At 39.9% G+C, this 22,774-nt stretch overlaps 2 protein-coding genes across 4 annotated transcripts; one reads left to right on the top strand and one right to left on the bottom strand.

Annotated features, from left to right (window-relative positions):
* The first annotated feature begins 2,554 nt into the window (after positions 1-2,554).
* Positions 2,555-10,282, top strand: RP9 (RP9 pre-mRNA splicing factor). The gene is made up of 6 exons (XM_040550372.1): positions 2,555-2,813; positions 4,592-4,622; positions 5,436-5,565; positions 5,887-5,978; positions 7,410-7,471; positions 8,590-10,282. The coding sequence occupies exons 1-6, from the start codon at positions 2,626-2,628 to the stop codon at positions 8,816-8,818; spliced, it is 732 nt and encodes a 243-aa protein (XP_040406306.1). The 5' UTR covers positions 2,555-2,625; the 3' UTR covers positions 8,819-10,282.
* On the bottom strand, positions 9,324-22,729 carry LOC121066658. 3 transcript variants are annotated; one of them, XM_040550371.1, is made up of 6 exons: positions 22,305-22,631; positions 21,274-21,434; positions 18,648-20,575; positions 17,527-17,652; positions 16,194-16,319; positions 9,324-15,026 (listed from the first exon to the last, which is right to left on the bottom strand). In XM_040550371.1, the coding sequence occupies exons 3-6, from the start codon at positions 19,198-19,200 to the stop codon at positions 14,989-14,991; spliced, it is 843 nt and encodes a 280-aa protein (XP_040406305.1). In that variant the 5' UTR covers positions 19,201-20,575; positions 21,274-21,434; positions 22,305-22,631; the 3' UTR covers positions 9,324-14,988. The 3 variants fall into 3 exon arrangements, with proteins under 3 accessions (XP_040406305.1, XP_040406303.1, XP_040406302.1); XM_040550369.1 differs by lacking the exons at positions 9,324-15,026; positions 16,194-16,319; positions 17,527-17,652; positions 22,305-22,631 and adding an exon at positions 22,656-22,729 and having other exon boundaries at positions 19,205-20,575; XM_040550368.1 differs by lacking the exons at positions 9,324-15,026; positions 16,194-16,319; positions 17,527-17,652 and having other exon boundaries at positions 19,205-20,575; positions 22,305-22,599.
* Between the last annotated feature and the right edge of the window lie 45 nt (positions 22,730-22,774).

Genomic DNA, 22,774 nt, shown 5'->3' with positions numbered 1-22,774 from the left:
TGAAAGGGGGCCCACACATGTCTATTGTATCACTTGAGTTTGCTGCCAAAATAAAGTCTCTGTTAAGTAGGCATCAGCCCAGCTGGTACGTAACTTTTAGTAACTATTGCCACGTAACTTTTAGTAACTATTGCCACTTCTCTAAATAGAGTGAAAAATTGATAACTGTCTCATCGAAGTTTTTTCAGCCATTTTTAATGTAATTTTGGTGCCAGGAAATATTTCTCCTTCTTCACTTGTTGCTTGAAGATACATGACCATGTAAGGGACTGACTGCGATTTGACATGTCAGGGGATTTGACATGACAAAGGAATGTCAAGGACAACAAGAAGGGTTTCTTCAAATATATCAGTAGAAAAAAAGAAGACTAGGGAAAATATCGGCCCACTGCTGAATGGGGCAGGTGCCCTGGTGACAAGGGATATGAAGAAGGCAGAGGTGCTGAATGCATTTTTTGCTTCAGTCTTTACCGCTAAGACCAGCCCTCAGGAATTTCAGACCCTGGAGACAAAAGAAGTCCAGAGAAAGGAGGACTTTCCCTTAGTCGAGGAGGATCAAGTCAGAGATCATTTTAAGCAAACTTGACATCCACAAATCCATGGGCCCCAGTGGAATGCACCCACGGGTGCTGAGGGAGCTGGCCAATATTATTGATAGGCCACTCTCCATCTTTCTGGAAGGGTCATGGAGAACAGGAGAGGTGCCTGAGGACTGGAAGAAAGCCAATGTCACACCAGACTTCAAAAAGGGCAAGAAGAAGGATCCAGGCAACTACAGGCTAGTCAGCCTCACCTCCATCCCTGGAAAGGTGATGGAGCACCTCATCCTGGAGGTCATCTCCAAGCATGTGGAGGATAAGAAGGTGATCGGGAGTAGTCAGCATGGATTCACCAAGGGGAAATCATGCTTAACCAATCTGATGTCCTTCTATGATGGGATGACTAGCTGGTAGATGAGGGGAGAGCGATGGATGTGGTCTACCTTGACTTCAACAAGGCTTTTGACACTGTTTCTCATAACATCCTCATGGGCGAGTTCCCTTCCAACCCAAACCATTCTATGATAAGAAAGGTTACTAGTAAAACTCATGAAAGACCAACAACTAAGCAAAACACACAGGCAGCAAACATGGGATGAATAAAAAAAGGTTTTCTCACAACCTACGTGCCATCTCATAACATCTCAGACAGACATGTTGGAAGTTTTTGTTGTGTTTTGTTGTTGTTGTTGTTGTTTTTGTTTTTTGAGAAGTAGATCTGCAAGTTTATGTTGCTTTGCTGCTGAGTGTCGTTTTTGGTAGAATGCTTGCTGCATTCTTTCCATTGCCAGTAAGCCTAAAAAAAATGGTGCCTGAAATAAAAATCTTTATTACATATCAGTGGTATGACATGCAAAAGCTAGAACATTTTATTTAAACCTTAAAATAAGAACTTAAACTATGCAAAATACTGTGACAGAATTAATCAAAAACTTGGGGACAGATGCAGCTCTCTGGTGGTGCTCATACACGGAAGAGAAGGCACTTGCCCTTTGCTCGTCATGCAGCTCAGGCTGCAGAAAACATGTCAGTAGCTTTGTAACAGGGTGAGCTCTCTGTATCAGTGCCTGCCACGAACAAGCCCCCCTGGGCCCATGGCCTTCCCTGTGACCAACATGTACCTCCCTTGGCACCAACCCACTCTTGAAAAACAAAAGGAAAAGAAAAATGCATTGCAATCTGGATGTCGCAAGATTAGCGGAGATGGCCTTGACCTTTCCCTCCCTCCTTGCACGTTATTTGGGCCTCTGCCACGATGGGTGTGCAGGGCCTCACACAACGCTGGCCCTCCTTGTAGGCCCTGCCATTTGCCACCTGCTGCCCCACATCCCCATCGCTGCCCTCATCCACCCCTGAGACTCTGGCACAGCACAGGGAAGGTGCCCCCTTGCTGCCAGGCCTGGCCTGAGCTCAACATGTACCTCCCCATTAGGCCCCTTTGCTGGGCTGCTGCCATATTCCCCTGGGCGCCAACTTCTCCAGGACACCATCTTCCTCTGGTGCCATCTCCCGTTGGGCACCATATCCCCCTGGGCACCATCTCCCCAGGGGCACCATCTCCCACTGGGTGCCCCCTTCCCCTGGCACCATCTTCCCCTGGGCGCCATCTTCTGCTGTGTGCCAACACCCACTGGGCGCCATGTTCTCCTGGACACCATCTCCCCCTGGTCACCATTTTTCCTTGGGTCCCCTCAACGCTCCCCCTCAGCGTGTAGAAGACAAGTATAGCGCCATTATTTTTTATTATATTTATTTCCTTCTAACGGTGCTCTGAGGGTGCAACGCCTCACAACACGTTGTGTTTAAGCGAAGGCTGCACGCAGGGCAGGCGGGCGGGCGGCAGGCACCATCCTGCGCCGCCCCACCTCAACCCGGCCGCCGAGCGGGGCCGCGGACAGGGGGGAGCCGAGCGGAGGCCGTGGCTGCGGAGGGCGCTGCCCGGGCCTGCCTCGCCGCCGCCGCCGGAGGAAGTCGGCGGCCGGCAGGGGAAGTGAAACCGAAACGCGCAGCGTGGAGGGCGGGGAGGGAGAGAGAGACGGAGGGGGGCGTCGCCGTGGCCTTGCAGAGCTCCGCTGCCGCCGTGCCGATGTCCCGCAGGGCGAGAAGGGGCCGGGAGGAGGGGGAGGAGGAAGAGGAGGCGAGGGGTAGCCAGGCGCGGCGCAGGAGCCCGCAGGAGCCCGCGGCGAGCGGCGGCAGGAGCCAGGGCCGGCATGAGAGGAAAAGGAAGAAGCAGGAGGCGCAGCAGCTCCAGAAGCTCCAGCACCTGGAGTCCTTGTAAGGAGCGGGGAAGGGGAGGCCGCCCCAGGGCTCCCTACCCTGCCCGGGCTGCCTCTGCTGGGAGCCGGCCCGGCGGGGCTTTGGGGCTCGTTATTCAGCGCAGGGAGGGTGCCGTGCTTTGTTTCTTTGTGAAAATATCTGTAAATGTGCTTGTAAATATGCCTCCCCGGCCCCCGCGCTGCTTCAGTGCCGAAGCACTGGGCTTTTGGGGTAAATCCCAGGGCTGTTGGCCCCCGCTCCCCACAAGCCCAGTGTTTCCCTGCTTTCATCCCGAAAACCTCCTGTCCTCGTAAGTGTCAAGGGGCAAAAGCAAGTCATTAGGAGTTACCTTTTTCACAGCAGTTGGGTCCACCGTGCTCTAACTTCCCTAGCTGGGTGACGAACAGGGCCTTGTTTCTACCAAGTGTTAGGTGTCAGGGATGTCCTGTACTGCTCAGGAGGACTCGATCGCCACCAGCAATGGATCCACTCAGGTCACAAGGACTCAAAACGGAGTAGAAATGTGCAGTCTGTCTGTAGATCTTAACTGGGGATATTCATAATATCTTTCCCAAATGTTGCCCTTTTTGTGCATAAATAGGTCTGTGTTTCATTTGTTTACCTGCCGTGCCTTGCCTAAAAGTTTAGTTTAGGCAGGGTAGCCAGTGTCTCCATTGTCTCTGTGCCTGTCACGAAAGCCACTGATGTGTTACAGTATTACTATAGCACTTGCATTGCAGTGACATTTGCAAAACTGCTTCATGACTTTATACTGGTTTGTTGAGGAAAACTGGGTCTCTTCTTACAAGCGATTCCTAGAAGTCTGGGAGTTGTAGCGTAGAATCAGAAGTTGTTCAGCCGGTTTCCACTAGAGTGGATTCAAAAAAAAAAAAAAAAGAGAAACCGGTTTGAGAGATGCTTAATGACTCCATCTGTAGTCCACAGTGCTATGAAGCACTTAGGCTGTTTTATTGAAAAGGGTTTTAATGTAATAGAAAGATCAGAAGGTTGACTGGAATGTAATTTTTTCTCTTCCAAGTGAAAGTCAAGATTTGTTTGTTATGACAACTAAAACTAAACAGCACTCGAAAAGTTGTTAAAGATTATCCCATGTTGTTTTGGCGTTTAACTCCTAAGTACGTACATGCATTTTCTCTGTTACTGTGTTCTACAGAGCACCTGCTTGCTATTTGGATTTTAGTGAATTTTGTCTTCTACAGAAATACCGCAGGAAATACTGCAGGTGGTACTTCTGTCAGTAACATTACATCCTTACGTTTAATATTCAGAAGACGACAGAGTTGTTATATTACATTATATATGGGTGGCAAAGCTAGAAGTGAGGAACAGTCTGACTTGACATTTTCAGCTGGGTATGTCTGTGATTCAGGAGTGATGGAGTAAAGAAATTTGGATCAGTGAGATCTTGGAGCAGGGTGCTACCGTGAAAGGTGAGAGAATTGTGTGTTTATGGTGGTTCAAGCTGAACTGGATGTACTGCACCTCCTTGTAAAGCAGGGTGATGAAAATAGCTGTTCCCCCCAAAAAATATGAATCTGAAGAACGTTAACAAGAGATGCATATCTTTATAGGCAAACGTGGGTTTGGAAGCACTTTGTCAGCCTGCTTGCATCCAGGTATCCATGTTCGGCTACTGTTGGCAATTATTGATTATGTAAAATTTAAGGGAAAATGTGAGGTGAAAGTTTTAACTCTATACTGTTGAAATACTGTGTTTTGTCAATTTATTTGTTTATGCTAAGCTACAGAGTAACAATATTTATATTGCTTTTCAGCTACGAGAAACCTCCCCCAGGACTAATTAAGGTTGGTAAATATACTGCAGTACATTTTTAGTGTTACAAGGGATTTTCAGAGACTGTCTTTTAGCTTATGTTTATGTTTGTCGTTTATCTTAAGTGTCTAGGTTACCTATATAAATTACAGAGAGAAGTAAGTAAAGTCCAGAGGACAGTTCAGAGCTCCTCAGTTACAAGCGAACCTCTTTGACTTACTAAGTGCAAAGTGAAATGCCCAGAATCACGTATGTTGATACCAGTTCCTTCGTGACCTCTTAGCGCACAAAATTAATGTAGTATTTAACAGTGTATACACAGGGAAATCATTTATGGTGAAGCAGACTTTCAGTTTGTGTGACATCTTTTCAGCATTCTTCTCCATTGCTTATGCTCAAAATACTTGTGTAAAAATACTTTCATAATGATCATTGCTATTGCCAAATTTATATAACTAAGCCATAAGCTAGTGCTTTTAACCTAAAAAATACTGCTTTGTGTTGTAAAGGCTGTTTCTGTTCATTATATTTTGTTGTAACAGAGAGGAAGAAGAAATATCAGCTTACCTGATAATTTTTCGTTACTATTATTTATTGAAATAAATTACTAGAATAAATGGAAAGGAGTGGAAGTGATATATCAAGAAAGTGTCTGAACCAGAAAAGTCAAGGGCAAGGGAGAAAGAAGATGACTTAAGAATTAGGTATTTTGGATCTTTTATGTGTTACAGAGAAAACAGGTTCCCTATTAAATGAAAGCCTGTATGCTTGGAGTATTGATACTTACAAAATTATAAAAAAAAAAGAAAAAAAAGTGATTTTATTTTCTGTATCTTGTTCCGCAGGAAAATGAAACAAAACCAGAAGACTGCATCCCTGATGTACCCGGCAATGAAAGCGCACGAGAATTCCTGGCCCATGCCCCAACAAAAGGGCTTTGGATGCCTTTGGGAAAAGAAGTCAAAGTTATGCAATGTAAGGCTGAAAATATTCCAGATGTCATTGGACCTTCATATAGCCATCTTTTTACACTGGGGGAGGGCAGGATGTCTGGTGGACAGTTTACGAGATCCAGGTAGATAGATTGGCATCATATTGATATAAAAACTACCAATATCTTGAAGGCTATGATAGCTTTCTATTTTATGGAAGTTACATGTATCAACATAACACTTTTGTATCTCATTTTTTCCAAAAATTGAAAATATTTTAATATTTTCCATAAATATGTATATATTTTTTTTCTGTACTCTGATCTGGCTCAGGTGCAATTCACTGCTGCTTCTTTTTTTAAAGGTTGGAGGTGTAAGCGTTATGGACACAGAACAGGAGATAAAGAATGCCCATTCTTTATTAAAGGCAATCAGAAATTGGAACAATTTAGAGTAGTGAGTACAAATACTGTAGTATTATTGCTTGTATTATTTATGTTGATGATGGATAATATTGCAAGTGAAGAAAAGCCTGTCAGATGATGCTCTATTAAGGACTTTTCCCTCTGTCTCTAGTATAATATAGATGCTGAAAATCTCCTAATAAAGAAAAAGCTACAGATGTGGTTGGATGTTTGGCTACTTTACAGAAAATCTGCTCTTCAAGTGGAAAATAATTAATATTTACATTTAAATTGGAAATCTTCAAGAACCTCTTTCAACCATTATATTCAATCAACTTTTACAGCATAAATTTTTGTGATAAAATGTCAACGTAACAAAAAATGCTTAGTCAAGCTTGAGCTGCCCACATTACAGTTGCTTCAAGCCTTCTGCTCTCATTGTGACCAACCACATCACGAAACCTGTTGTCTAGATCTGTAATCCAGTCACTGTCTCCAATTCTGGTCTCTTGCTACACGAGACTACATCTCAGTTTTGCAGATTCTTTCTGCATGACCTCTTTAACTTTTTCTGTTGCTCTGCATTGTTAAACTATATTTCAGGCTGTCATCACTTTGTATCTTAGGTCTTTCTTTCTGTCCTTGAAAAAGGCAATCTGGACTCATTTCTGTCCAACTACTGCAAAAGGGACTTTTAGCCCATACCCATGACCAGATTGCCTCTATTCTTAATTTTTTCTTAGGCTTTACTGTTGCATCAAACTCTTAGTTTATGTCCAGGCCCTTCATGGTGCATTCCCAACATCTTCCATCTGCTACTGAAATTTTAATTCCCACCTTTGGTCAGCATCTGATATCATTTCTCTGTTGATTTGTGTGCTGAATCTTCCAACAGAAATGATCACCTTGTTCTTTTTGCTGCATTCTTTCTTGGCATGAACTGGCCTTAAATATCTGCAAAGTTTATTTGCTACCTTCCTTCACAACTATCTTTTTCTGCAATGCTTATTCAATTTAAAAATAACTGATTTAAGAAGCAATAATATTAATGCATAGCATGCAAGGACAGCTCCAACTTCATTATCCATTTGTCTTATTATCCTTGTTCCTGTATTCCGGTGTGTTTGTATCCAGGTTTTTAAAATGTGCAAGGGCACAAATCTTACTATTTTGAACCTCGACATTCCTTCTATGTCTACCGCCTGCTGTAGTATGTGCGTGGGGAGCTCTTAGTTAACTGTGACTGGAAAGGGACAGAGTTAATATACCTAAGGAGAGCCTGCTCCAGTGATGTAACCAGATAAAATAAAAAATCAGTCCAGATGAATGATGTTCACCAAAGTCTGATAGTATACTTGTGAATTAAGAGCTCGTTAAGTATATTTAATCTTTTGATAACACAGTGGCTTTTGTTTTCTCTTAAAAAAAAGTTTTATTTTATCATTTGCTCTGCTAACACTGGGTTTTGTTTTCCATTTTAAAGGCACATGAAGATCCCATGTATGATATAATAAGGGAAACTAAACGTCATGAAAAAGAAATGAGGTATGTGTCTCTGTAGTAAAATGCATTTTCAGTCTGTTTTTAATCTTGATAACATGATAGTAATTTAGAGTTTGCAGTTGAAACTTTAATATGTTACCCTCACCAACTCAGAACGTTTTTGATGGCGGTTTCTTTCTGTTAACTGAGATTAATGCATTTCTACTTTCTCAGTAATCACTGTGTACTTTCTACCTCTTTAATTCTATTAACTTCTACATCTGTTCCAAAACAAAGATTTAAAGAGGAGTCATTCATTGATGCCATAATATTTAGGTTCCTGGATATTGTTCTGTTTTAGGTCTAATAAAAAAGTCGGTTTTTGCACTGGCTTTACTGAGGTGCTTTTGTATCAAAGAGCTTTCAGTAGACATGAAGGGATGGATTTAGAAAGCTAGGTCTAGGCACCTGATACTGTTCCTTATGTGAAGTCATTATTCAATGTATAAATCAGGAGAGTTCTTTCATGCTTTCTTATTTGAACTGCATCAATGAGATTATTGAACCAACTGTAGGTAGCGAGTAGATTAGTACTGCTAGCACAGGTATCTTGCACGCTTTTTTTTTAAAAAAAAAAGCAAAATCTTGGCAAGGATGTTGAAAGCAATAGAATAAGCAAGTAGTCTCTCTCCATTTGCCAGGGATCCATGAAAGCTCACAAGACAAGTGCCTGTCAAAGACACCTCTAAATCTGAAGTAGAATCTACTCAGTCAGCTTCACTGACATCATCTCTGTATCAGCAGGGCAATTCTTTTCATAATATTATAATCCCCATGTGCACGCACCTGTGTATGCATAAGGATAGAACTTCCATTGGTGGTCTGGCAATTGCTTTTACCTCTGTTTTGCATACATAAATTACAAATTGGCCAATACGCTTGTCTATGATAACCCATGAGATGGGAAGTCCTTGAGAACAAAACATATGCTTGTCTCAAAAGGGGTTGTTATCAGTATGAAAATTGTAATGGGAGTTGTAATTCAGCAGAATAGGAAGTGTTCCCCGGCCCTTTGCATGAAGCTTCCATTTCTCAAGCTAGGAAGAAAGCAGATAAAAGCTAGAATAAATTATTTACTTAGAGAGCTAGGAAGTATTCTCATTTACATTTTTTAAACTCAGGATACAGCAACTGAAACAGCTCTTGGAAGACTCCACCTCAGATGATAACGATAGCAGTGACGACAGTGATGAGGATGATGAAGATAGCAGCAGCTCCGCTTCCTCAGAATGTAGAGATAAACACAAGAAAAAAAAGAGAAAGAAGGAAAAGAAAAAAAAAGAAAAGAAGAAGAAGAAAAAGAGAAAGCATAAGTCATCTAAATCTAATGAGAAGTTAGAAGCTGACTGACAGTAGTCACCTGCTACACGCTTAAGGACCCTTACTTGTGAACTGCAAGGAACGATCCAAAGAATGAGGAAGAAACCACCAGAAAGGGCTTTATTAAACTGAGATCATACAGATGGATACATATAGCACCCTACGCTGGCTCTTCTTTCCTACTCCTCTGCAGTGCTGCAGCCAGGAAAGAGAGTATAGTTTAATGCATTAAACTATACTCAACCATTCATATCTTTAAACCCTAAAACCCGTGCTAAGGACCATCCAGCAGGATCATATTGGGCCTCTGCGTTGCTCTGTAACTGCCCACAGAAAGCCATAACTACCAAGGCAGAATTCAGCAGACTACCTATTGAAGTATGTTTTACCATACTATCAGTTAATTACATACAAAGCTTCAGTGCAAGGGGACTGCAGTTTGCACCATGCACAGCACGGACAGTTCTCTTACAGTCCTTACAACATTATACTTTTTTTTTCTGCATACTGCCTGTGTGTGCTGAAGTTCATTTTACTTACCCTAGCACTGGCAGCTGGGGGAAATAAAGAACACTGCTGAAGGGGAAAAGAGTTCATCAAGGGAATTTAAGACAAAATCACAGTATCAACAAGACTTGACTTTTTTGTAGCAAAATCTCAGTGTTTTCAACAATAATAGGCACAGTTCTATAATACCTAAAGTGTTCCCCAAACCAGAGGATTAGGAGCCAGGTGTAATGATGTTAGATGTTCAATTTTACTATAAAGAGAGAAGTTTAATTATTTAAAAAAAGGGGTGGTTCATGTTGGAAATGAAAAATATATATTTCTACATACATTTCAGTATCAGTTGTTTTGATACATTTGATTTTTTTCCTTTTAAAAAGGTCTGGGGAAGTAAATTCCAACTTATTTTGTATATTTACTAGAATTATTTCACATAATATTTTATGAATCATCCCACAAGAACATAAATGTCTAAGGGTTTCAGTATGGTTTTCAAATACATGCTTATAAGTTGCAGAACAGCAGCAAAGAACATGTAAGCAGGAAGAAGGGAAAGATATGTACTCTGCTTAAAAACAAAACAAAAAAAAAACTTGGCCAGTCTACAAGGTCACTAATGCTCCAAGGCAAACTTAACTGGAAAGATAGAGATGTCAATACACTGCATTAGAGTAAGAATCATTTTGAAAGATCGACAGATAAAGGTACAGCAGTGCAAAGCTGTGACTTGAGGACCTAGAGGTTTATTGGTGCTTTCCAAAAGGAAAAAAACAGATTTGCTTTGAAAGGACTAGGTCATATTTGATCTCATTCAGCACTTAGTCTCTGTGCTTGTTATTATATTAAGCAAAGCATAATAAAGCTCTAACATCAGTAGCTATTGATGGTGAAATCAAGGAACCAGAGACACAAATGCATTTTAAGTTGTTTCCCACCGAGTGCTTTGGAAGACAGGGAAAGTATACATTAAAATGTGTTTTTTTCCCTTCTACATGTCTAAGTCACTTAGTTGAAATGTTTTTTTTTAAAGTCATTATGCTCTGGAATAAAACAAGGTAGACAATGCCCATTTAGAAAAAAAGATTCTTTCCCTCATCACATTTGAGACTCCACATTTTCAATAAGCCAACAAAAGGGCAAAAACCTGTTCATTGATAAAGCAGTTGAATGGTATGCAACTTAAATATCACTATCTCCTAGTGACCTTATAAAGAATGTATTAATCAGAACAGTAGCTTTTGGTGAAACTACTTAGTTTCTTCAGAGCTCAAATGTTTTGGAGTTTTTATCCTCTAGTGTTATTTACTAGGTATCTCTAGTGTGATTTACTGATGACTCCTGCTAGTTAATGATGATGCTGATACAGATAATTAATTGAAAGCTCCTGGTTCTTTAACCAGAAGGAAAACTGAACAGCTGAAATAGCATGCACAGACCTACATGGGATGCTAAGAGAATCCATACATTTATTGCACTGGTGATTGCTGGACAGATGCTGAAAGCTGCACCATGTAAAGGCTTACTCTGATGCATTCTAGAGAATCCTCACTCAAGTTTGAGTAGAGTGGACGTAACCTGAAAGTCTCTTCAGTTACATTAGCTTTTGTCATCTAAGATTCTTCTGAAGCCTAGTTTCATTAAACTAATTCAGCTTCCTTTTAGCCTGTCATCCCACTGCTTGGGAATGGGTCCCTCAACTTGGTCTGTTCAATGGGATTTTACCTACAAGGACTTACTATTTGAAGAATCAAGAAAAATAATTCAAGAAAACCCTTCTTTAACATGTGTTAAGTGCAATTTAAAGGTTTGAGATACCAAATCAGTGTTCTGCAGACTGAACATCTGTTTAACCTAGTATCTTCCTCCACTCGTGGTCAATAGTGGATGCTTAAGCAACAGAGCAGGGCAAATAGGACTGGTATTTATTTCATCAAAAAAAAAGCCTCTATTGCTTGTAGCATGGGTACTTTCAATCACAGATGATATTTTATTTAGTAGCCTAGTTTCTTTTACATCCAGACGCTTGTCAAAACTGTTTCCTTCAGCAGGAAACCTCCACAGATTAGTTATGCGGATAAGTATTAATTAGCAAAGAAACATCACTTGCTTTCAAGCTGTTCCCTACTAGTTTCATTTCATGGCCCCTAGTTCTTATACTGAAGGATATGTGAACAACTGATTCCCGTTCATTTTCCCCCACATCATTCTTAGTTTTGAAGATCTGGAATATCCCATACATAAGAATTTTAGTAGGTCTCTACTCAAACTCATAAAAGTAGAGGCAATTTCAAAGTTAAAAAGTTAGCATAGTCTCAATACTGTAAGGTTTCTAATAGCAGTGACTAGCAACCCATATGAGAATACTGGGAAACATGATTCATTTAACCACTTAACATTTTAAGCTGTGCCAAAGCTAGCATGTAAGAGACTCCAGGTCTTTAAGAAATATGTAGACTAGAGGAATTCCAACACCCATTTTTATTAATGGAAAATGATTCTACGGAGTATTCCCAGAAAGCAGAATAGAAAACTATACTCTTGAAAGACTGATTAGACTTGTGTTTTAAATCTTAACCATTCAACTATTTGTTCAAAGAGCGAAAGTTCCTGGTGACTGCTTTCTTTGTAGAAATATATTTCTATTTGAAGTTTATATTGAAATTTCAGTGGTAACAGTAGCATAACTGTAAACCCATGAATCTAAACAAAGGTGAAGTGCAGCTACAACATACCTTGCTGGCAATACAGTTGCCACTGATGATTTCCAGCATCTAGGTCTGATTATCTTAATACTCCAAATTCTTCATTTCAGAAAGAACTTCAAGAATATACATTTTTTTTGGCCACAAAATGACTCTGGTTTTAGTCTCCACTGAGATGGCCAATGACAGTGAGTCACTCAGGGAATCTGAGGACTTGTGCTTGTTTTGTCTGTTTTTTAAAAACAGTAATTTGTTTTTCCTTGGTATGCTTATGGTTAGCATGCAATGACTATTTTTGCCATTAGCTCCTGCCAGTCTTACATTGTTTTAATAGAAAGACCTATAATTAATCTTCTTAAACATAAGGCAGAAGACAGGACACTAAGAAGGAATGCTTTATGCCACACATGCTACCAAATCTAAAAGTAAAATACAGAATTAAAATCTGATAAGCCAACATAACCATGGGCACCATTTGAGCGTTACACTCCACCCACTTTGCAACAGAAGTTGTAGTTAGCTACAAATAATGATTTAGAAATTCTGAGTCAGTCAGTCGGTCTGTCCAACAAAACACTCAGTTTGGCAGTTTCAGAGGCCCCTACTGTTTTTCACTGCTTTGCCAAGAAGTAAATAGATTCTTCAGATGTTCCTACAGTAGATATTACAGTAGATATTGTCGAAGACATTTGAAAACTTTAAAGGCAATACAATACTGCCAGCACTGCAGTTACTCATCACTGGGCAATCTACCTTCATAGGGAAGAAGAAAAAACTGACACGTATGTGCAACTATAACCAAAAGTGAAATCTTACATCACAGGATAGTTACTTGGCTGAACTAGAAGAGCCTGGACTTTAATTGACAGCCTTTTAAAGTACAGTTCATAGTTTGCAACCTTTCTAAATCATGGCCATCTTACCCACTGGAATATTAAATAGTCATAAGCCAGTTGACTTCAGATGCAGTCCACTGTCTACTGACTGAATAAAAGGTCAAGCAGAAGATACAGTTTTAAGGCCCCAGTACTAGTACTGGCAGAGTAGAGCACACCAAACTTCAGAAAAACTAATAGCACTTTCAGACTACAGCAGTCTAAACTCTCCCTACCGCTACTCCCTCACATCTTTCTGGGATCTAGCATCACCCAGCCCTAAATTGCTGCTTATATCTAGGTAGAAAGCACACTGACTGCTGCAAGACTTGTGAAAGGATGGATTAGCATAATTTTTTGGAGTGCTTCTGGAATATTAGCCACTCCGAAAAAAAGAAAAAAGAAGTGTGCCTTCTACCTGTCAGGTAATGAGTATTCCACTACCAGGCAAAAAGAATAGAGTTAAATCTGCCAGCAGAAGTAACTTAGTATTCAACCCCAAAGGTGGGCTCAAGTTCAGGGAAAAGTGTTAGCCCTTACCTAAAAGGTCTCAGCTACAGCTGAGGATTACTCCTATGTTGTCACTTAGGCTTTCACTTGGAGACTATTCCTCACTCCTCCCACCAGAATAATGTATCCCCTCCAAGAGCTGTAGATTCCTCTGTTAGGTATCTAAGAGAAGTCCTACATTTTTCAGAGCAGGAGTAGTATTAAAAAGCTCATTGCCTGAAGAAATTCTGTCCCTCCATTTACTCTTTGACATTGATACAAATAGATGTTTTGGGCACTGTAAGAGCTAAATATGAGTTTGTATTCCTTATTTTCTTTTGGTGCTTAAGGCAGAGAAAAAACTACAGTGCTAATACAGATCCTTTCAGTAATAGCTTGAGGTAAAGGCTATAATTACAGAAGCTCTTTAATAAGTTCCCACAAGTACTATTAGAAACAACAGTCAAGGGTCAATTGAGTAGGAGAGGGATGCCTCAGTACCCCTCACCAGGGTGAACCAGTGTCACCTGGTACAGATCAGACCAGTAACAGGCATGCACACAACTTGATCATCATCACAGGAGACACTACTTCATCTCTGCAGGTAATTTTAAGGCACAAATCAAGTAAGAGCATGGGGAGAAAAAGCAAAAGGCAAGTCTTATTCACCCATTCTCTCCTCCCCTTTCTCTCTTGTTCATACATTTTTCTCATCTTCTTTACTCACAATGTCACTTTATTTGGTAATCTTACAAAAATGGTAGTGTCATGTTTCTTCTCACATGGTGATACTAACTTTCTTAGCTGTGAAAAAAGCCCCAGTGTTTTCGTGCTATGATCAACCTATTTTGGTTATGAATAGATAGGTCAACAATAGACCTAGTTTTATTGTTTTGGTTCTATGGAGACATTTGTGTAGTAAGGTGCCATTTTTTATTTTATTTTTAAGTCACAGTGGTGTGCCCTATTCCCTTACTTGTTAGGGATGACTCCTGTTTCGCCTCCAAAGTCCATTTCTCCAGGTCAGAGCCTCCATAGGGAGCTCACAAGGGTCTCCACAGAGATCCACAGAAAAAGAAGAGAAGCAGTGGGAAGCATCACATCAGTTCAGTGCTTTAGTTTTAGTCCTCCAACCATGCCTTTAAAGAGTAAGATCTGAGGAAATGCCTTGAAGTTTTAAGTCAGTGCTTGACTTGGTAAAGCTTTAACTACATTCTTTACACTTCCAAAAACAAATCCAGCCAAAAATCCAGGTGATAGAAGTGAGTCTTGCAGCTATTTCCACATCATACAAACTGACTATGCGATGAGATGACACACAATCCTACAAAGCTTAACAGGGCAGCAATAACTGACATGCACATATATCCCTATCAAAAGGGTTTTGTTTCCATGTATAGATGGAATACAAGCCTCAAAATGCACTTCTATTAAATTTATTAAATAGTGGACGTTAGTTACAAAAGGTGACAGTTTAGTGTTAAATACTTCATTCCATTTTAATAGCAGCACTGTAAGATGTATGGCAGTTCTTACCCTTCAAGAGTGCACAGCAACTTACAAAATAGAGTTATGTTTACGCAAACCTCTGATACATTTGCTTCCCCTCCTGCCCCAATATTTGCAGTTATCTTCTCTTATAGAGGGACCTTCTTGTTCCACGCCCTAAAGAGAAGAGAATAATTAAGGAATACATTCTCTCCAAGTAACATAGGTCAATTTACTTCAAAAGGAAGGTTAGACATCAATGACTGCCTTTTCTTATTGCAGGAGAAGACATTGGTGATTGGGATTAAAATTAAAACCATATACTCAAATTCCCAGCAAGGGTATGTTCTGCAGGCATGATGCTGAACTGCAAAATACTCTAGTATGACAGATAGGTAAGAGTCTCATATCAAGCTTATAAGAGCACAGTCAAAATATGGCATAAGTCAAAGGCATTCAAGAAGCACTAACTATTTCTGGGACATATATAAGAGCTAATTTGGGACTATGAAAGTTTCCTAAGTGCTCCTTCCAAGATGTGGAAACAACTAAAGGTTAAACATTGATGTTTAAGTATGCAGACTTCAGAACAGACACCAATTTTGACTAACAGGACACTTCAGTGAAACTTCATATTTCAGACACTGCAAATATCATGAATTGTAATCCTGTTTAATATTGCATTTACTTTGAGAAAACAGGGTCTTTAATGTATTTCCCCATGAATATTCAAGACAGTTTTACTACACCAAATTGTTCTTTCCCAGAAGGGAGTCTGATCTGTTAGGTAGCTTCCTGTATGTACTGAAGCATTTCAATTTATAATCTTTCTAGATACTCCCACAAATGCACAAAAGCTTATTTGTTATCAAACGTATCAACATGATTCACCCTCCCATTATTTTCCCATCTTCCTCCAAAATAGCAACAAGTTCCTACTTAAACTTAAGTTCTTAAGAATGATCTAAATGCATTTGCGTTGCATCTAACTGTATATTTTGTCTGAGACAGGCCTGTAGCTTAAGAAAAGGATATACTGCAAGAAGTGATATAGGACCCAATAGCTAAAAATAGTAAAACACTTGGAAAAGCAACTAGACCAAAGTAGTGTTCCTCTTTTTTCCTTAGGAGGAAGGAACCCAGCCTGGTCAGTGTTAAAATAGTATTCATAGCTGAGTTGATGTTCAACAGTTAACTTGTTTTTAATATTGCATACATGACACTTATTTCACACATAATCCAATATCCTCCCAGTTCACAAGCCTCCCAGTTCACAAACCAAGCACTCAGTAATGACTGAATGCTTGCAAGATTCATTTTTGGAGCTTGTGGCCATATACCAACCTTTGCGTACACTGCTTTTAGGCATCTCCCACACTTCTACTTCTTCCACCTCACATCTTGTGCCTCTGCGTTTTAATGGGGGCTTGCCTATTCTTTTCTTCTTGGGTTTAACCAGAGGCGGGCACCCTAGATAGAGGAACAACACCAGTTGTATCTTGCTAAGTCACATTAAAGCAAATTTAACCTCAGCTTTCCCCACCAGTCACTAGGGCTCCTCTTTCTCCCTCCCCTGCATACACTAGTCTGTGCCCATTTCCTTAGCAGATAAAAGTGACACATCTGTCAAGCAATCTTGTATGTCTACAATATTTAATCACTAACCATGATTCTGAACAGCATTATATTTTGGGTAATGATTTGGATAGGTATTAATGTGCCAGAAAAGAGCCCAGTGAGAGATGGCTAATTCTGCTTTAGTTCACTTTTCAAGCATTCACAATAAATTGACAGGTGTTCAAGTGACCCAACCAAATACATTACAAAGAATAGTTGACTCGACTGTTGATGCTGGAAGCCTGATGTATGCTACCACTGAACTTAAGGGAAGAGAAGCAAGTCAGTCTGTTCTGAAGATAACTTTCGTACTCCATTACTTGACAGACTGATCATGCAATACCTGAAAGCATGTGACCCAGGAGAGTAGTAATACTCTTAAATAATTTCTAGTGGAAATGCTGTTGGAACAAGTCTAAGAAATACCCTTGAAGCGTTTAGTTGAGTTTCTAGATGTAATTAAGGTCTATGTAGAGCAAAGGAAAACATTCAATTGGAGGAGAGGAACATCAAAACTATAGCTTTTTCTGTGTTGTAGTAACTTTGACCTGTTCATCTTTTCCTGAACCACATCACACAGTTTGCACTTAGACTTCCTTTAGCAGCAGCAGGACAACTATTGCTCAATACTACTTTTTCCTGAAGATTAACCAATGTAGCTATCACGCATGACTTCCTCTATATGTTTCACTCACCAAGATTAGGAGTTACTGCTGAGCATGAACTTGAGAGAAGCATTATCAAGGTGAGAATTAAAACAACTATGTTTACAGGAGCAGAAGCTTCACATGAATAAGGACTTTACCTGGCCACATCATAACATTTAATGATTTCCCATGGTGCCTTGAAAAACGGTTGCTATATTGCACCCTTTTCCATGTATGAGTTTGAGAAGGATATGGAACCTGAGATGTACTGGATTGACAGGCCATTTCTTCAGTATCAGAAGAATGAGAACTGGCTTTACCTTCAAGTCTTACCAGAACAGCAAGTTTACATTGTTTCATATTATATCCTTTTGAATATTCCTTAAAACAAACATGCATAAAATAAGGTGTACCTTGTTCTTTACTCATGGCTTGGGGTGAGAGACTACCATGTACTCGGCCAATAACTTTGGGTTTAGCACCGCTTCTAATCCAAAATTCTTCAGGTGGTATCCCCATGCTTTCCCTTAACAGTCTTCCTAATAAAAAAAGTTGATGTAATGTCAGTACTGAGTTCTGCACATGCTAATATACTGTCTGATCCACAAGACAAAGGATTTGCCAGAATGCAAAACTAGCCACTGAATCTAATTTTGAGAGTCTGAGAAATAAAGACATAACTTTCTGGAGACCACAAAAACTACAGGATGCTTTAACTAAATCTTTAGATTCTGTAAAAAAAAGAATAGTAAAAAAGACTACTACCCATCTTACTAGAAGTAGATCCTGTTTTATGTGCCTTTCACAACTTAAGACTACACTAAACAGCAACATTACTGAAGTACCTAAATACCAGTTATGAACTGTAATAATCCTTCTTGTTCTCACTTCAGATGAGCCCAATTTCTACTAATATTCAGCTTTGAGTATTTCCTTTACTCTTTTCCAGACCAAGTTTAATATAGTTTCACACTGATTTTGTAAAACATAGCAACACTTTGTTGCTAACTGCAAGACAAGCAGCTATGAAAAAAAATTAATCATTTGACACTCATTCTGCAGAAAAGGAAGTTCCCCAGTGTATGGCCATTAGGTTATAAGGAACTTAACCCTGTTTATTCCCTCTAACATGGGTCTAGGATCAGAGTGTAGATATCTGTATGAACTTAAACGCCAAATTTCAAAGATATCATCACGCAACAGTAAACAAGCATTGTTAAAGTGACCTTAAGCTTTCCAAATGAGCAAGTTACCACTGAAGTCAGAAAGAAAAATATATTAGACTAAATCAAAAGGTTACTAATGAATTCTCTACTGATTGCATTATAATTTTCTATCTTCAAACAGCAGAGAACTGCAACAAACTCCTCTTCTGCCTCAAAAATAATCCCAAACTATTTCTGGCTAAACCAAACCTGAAGCTGTAACATTGTGTTTTTTTTTTTTTTTACTGGTTCAAGCTACAGTTTGCAGTCACAATTGTGTTCTTTACACTTTCTATTTACAAGCACCTTTTCCTCAGCAACTTGCTTACCTCCCAAGACTTTCTGTAGCATTCGCTTATGTTCAAGCCCTTCTCTTCTTGCCATTGGCCTCTTTCTTCCATAATACCCATAGTCACTATATACAGCTTCATCTTGTTCTTTCTCCTTTGGCTTGTAAACTACACCAATGTTTTCACCAAGCCCACTCCTAGTTTTTATTTTCTCCTGAGCAGGCCAGCTAATTAAGTGAGCTGGAATAGCATTTTTAGGTGGTTTCCAAAGCACCCTCTGGCCAACTTGTCGGTAGAGGTTTCCTTTACTCGGCGTCAAGATTCCATACGGAGCAGCTTCTTGAAAGAAATATTCTATTTCATCCACATCATCATCATCATCCTCATCCTCTTCATCCTCCTCTTCTCCCTGCGCAGAGTATTCTTCTGAGTCCTCCACTTCTGGTAAACTCTTAGCAGCTTTTTTCTTGAGAGAACAGATTTTTTTCCAACTAGAAGATCTAGGAAGGGCTCCCAGCCTTTTACCTATACTGGAAGACTCTTTAATCTTCATAGTTGAGTTTTTGACATCTTGGCCATCCAAACCGTTCATCTGCTCCCTTCCTACCACTTCATCTTCATTGAGGGACCCACCACTTTTAATTTTCTCCTTCTCCAAGCCCTCTGTACTTTTCTGGAAAGTATACGTGCTTTTCTGAAGCACATAGTCAGGTACAAAATAAGACACTGGGGCATTATCAATGATGAGCCATCCTCTCTAGAGGACATGTCATCAGAAGAAAGACTGAGTACACTTTGACGTTTTCTTTGTGGCAAACACACATCGTAGTTGTAGTTTGTGTCCATGTTGTCCAGACAAGCCAGCCAACTGTTAGAAGGAACATACTTCTCTACTGATTCTTCACACCAAATACTTCTATCAGTTTGACTTTCATTGGTTGCACTGTGGCTTAGATTCAGTTTCTTTTGCTGAAAACTCAAGTCACTCATTACCTCCATACTAGATGGAAGTAGTCCTGCTTGTTGAATAAGACTAGACTCTTCTTGAGAGGTTTTTGAGCCTGTGGATCTTTTAGAGCTAGATTTCTTAGCTACTAACACATCCTGTCTTACCACTGGCTGATCTATGCTAACAGATCTTGCCAGTTCTGCTATTTGCACTGCCATGGCTTCGCCTGGAGGAGATTTTGCCCGCTGACTTGTGGTCACCTGCTTTTCCACATCCAGCTTCACTTCATTATTTTGGACCTCTTTTTCTTGCATGGTTTCAACACCCTGTTTTGAAGAGAGAACAGCTTTTCTCTCATCTAGGTAAGTTCCTGGCACCAATTTCTCCCCTTCATGAGGGCCATATATCATCCCTTCACATGAGCTAACAGAAAATAAATCACGCTGCACTATGTTCTCTGGGACTGGTTTACCACTTGACACATCATACAAAGGAATAGTTTCTTTAAAGGACTTCCATAGTTGAATAGCTGGAGAGCCATTTCCATATTCTATTCTCACCTCTTCCTTCTCAAAGGCATAGCTTCCAGTAGGAAGATTTCTATACTGTGTAGAGCTGGAAGGACTATTATGAAACTCCCTGTCTACCACAATGGAAGATCCAGATGAATCTTGCTTCTCTGAAGTACTTTCAGTCTCTGTACCTATGCCAGAAGAAACACAGGCCATATTTCCTGCATCACAACCTTTCGTTTCTGTACGGGTATCTTGATGCTTTTTTTGCTTGTTTTCAGGCTGTCTAGGATCAGTCTGTGTTTCTTTTGTCTCCGTTTTTTTCCCAGGGGTACTATAGTGTCTAAATCGGGTTGCATGATAAAACATAGGAGAGGATGGGGGAGCATTAAAATAAGACCTTCTGTTGATTCTTGCATGCACTGGATGCTGTGGAACAAGGAATCCAGGGTACTCATGGAGTGCCACAGAATAAAATGGAAAATATGGATGCCCACTGCGGAAACCTAGGAAATAGGGATGAAAAAAAGAGTAAAGAAATACCCTCTTTCTGAAAGAAGTCACTCTGATTAACATTTCCTCTTTGATTACAGTTGCTCACATACACAGGGACTATTACAAGATCAGACAGGTTGACAAGTAAGACACTGTCAACACTTGGAAACAAATCTTGTACAGAAACCCAGAGAGTCCTGTTATGGAACAGCTTATCTGGACAGCTACACTTTAAATCAGAGCTTGATTTATTCCCTAGAACATGCACCACTTAGCTTTCTGTATTTTTTTCCTACTTCTTTCATCCACTGTACTACAGTATCAGTTTAGATAACACAGCTCCAGATGGAAATTAACATAGGTATACTATTTGCGAAATGTACTTAATACACTTTTTTCAGTTTATATATATATAACATATATGTACAGAGCTCATACCAACACATTAATTCTTACACATATTCTAGAGCTCTGTATCTGTAGGATAATAGATATTATCTTGCATAGCTTCCTTTCTGCAGAAATGGATGCCTTCCTGCACACGAGCCATGATTAACTAACACTTCATAAATCAAATCTTTGACAACTAAAACATTACATTAATTCCACTTAAACTCTAAAACAGCTTGTTAACACACACATTCTTCTCCTCCAGTCTAGGAGTGATTTATTAAGCTGAATGATGCCAGATAGCTCTCATATGCCTTACCTAGTGCCAGGTACGCAGTATGGATTATATGCATGGCTGAGGTACCATGGACTTGGAAAAGGTTGTTGTGCTGTTGGCTGCGCATAAAAAAAGGGCCTTGAGTGGTTTGTGGAATATGATCCACTTTCTGAAGCTGAGGCAGTATTCATTTTTTTTAAACACTAAAAAAAAAAATAATGTGATCAGGATTAACCACATTAAAACTCTAAGACTTGATGATTTATGAGGTCAGAATTCAGCAGACACTTTTCTTCATATCCTTACTTATAATCCACTGAAATCAGGTTTTCTCTGAAGAAAACTACCAACTACCAACTAAAAATAGAAAACTATTACTATCAAAGTCATGACTGCTAGAGTCAGACGAGTTAGTTGCCCTTTGTTAAGTAAGCTTTTATATACTATTGCAATATTACTCCTTCAAGTCATCTTATATCAAATTTTTAAAGCCACCAGACCAGTAACTTCGATGTGGTCTCACATGCATACATTCCCTGTAAGTAGTTTCCAACCAGTTAAAAAAAAAACACTAGCTTTTGGTTTATTAGGTTGAGCAAGAGGGCTCAAGATACAAAAAATAAAATAAAAAATAGAGCTATAGAAAGCTTCATGCAACCAGGTTTGCTTTATAAATAAAGTACTTCTAGATGCACCACTGCATTTGAGATCAGAAGTAAAAATTCCATCATTTAGGGTTTTTGCCTTAAATATAATTAATAACACTAGTAGCTAACGTATCCCATGAATAAGTTAAGTGATAGCACAACAACAATCCTTGTGCATAAGTCCCTATCCAGAGCCATACGAAGTTCTCAAGAAAAAGCTCCCACAGTTAAGTATTTCCTCAGTTAATTAATACCACTGTTTAGCCTCTACCAACCTATGCAAGTAGTATAAGCACATACATACACAGCTTATAAGTAAGATATAAGATATTAGAGGGCACAGATGTAGTGACTACACGTCAGAGATAACTACTCAGTGTTCACAGAACTTAAGTACCTGAAGGTAAGGAAAAAAAAAAATCTCACCTGTTTCAAGCTCAGGCCCAAAGGATTGCAGAAAGCTTCCGGAACGCTGGAGCCCTCTCCAGTTTCCATTTAGAACTACAGCCTGCTCTTGCAAGCACCAAAACCCACAGCCTCCTCTCACTCACTTAGACCAAAGCTCCCAAGTGATTTTTGACCTTTAAGGAAGAAAGATATAACGAAGGGGACGAAAAAAAAAAAAAAAAGAGAGAGAAAGAGAGAGAAGAAAGGGGAAAAAAAAAACTACAAAAAGCCAAACTATTCCTCCCCCATTACAACCCTCAAAGCTAAGGTCTATGCTGCTGCTGCTGCTGCTTACAGCCCAGCAAGAAACTACTCACCTCCTCCACTCACCATCTTTAGGGAGGCAGCTTGCCGCTTGTCCACTCCTCTTCCACCTGCAGCGCGTTTAACCGAGATGTGGGGGCCCTTTCCCAGCAAACACTTGGGAGGGAGAACCAAAAAACGCGGAT

Source organism: Cygnus olor, chromosome 2 (genome assembly GCF_009769625.2).
Source record: "Cygnus olor isolate bCygOlo1 chromosome 2, bCygOlo1.pri.v2, whole genome shotgun sequence".
NCBI lineage: Eukaryota > Metazoa > Chordata > Aves > Anseriformes > Anatidae > Cygnus > Cygnus olor.
The sequence above is the reverse complement of the archived record's forward strand: the minus strand, read 5'-3'. Positions and strand labels throughout refer to the sequence as shown.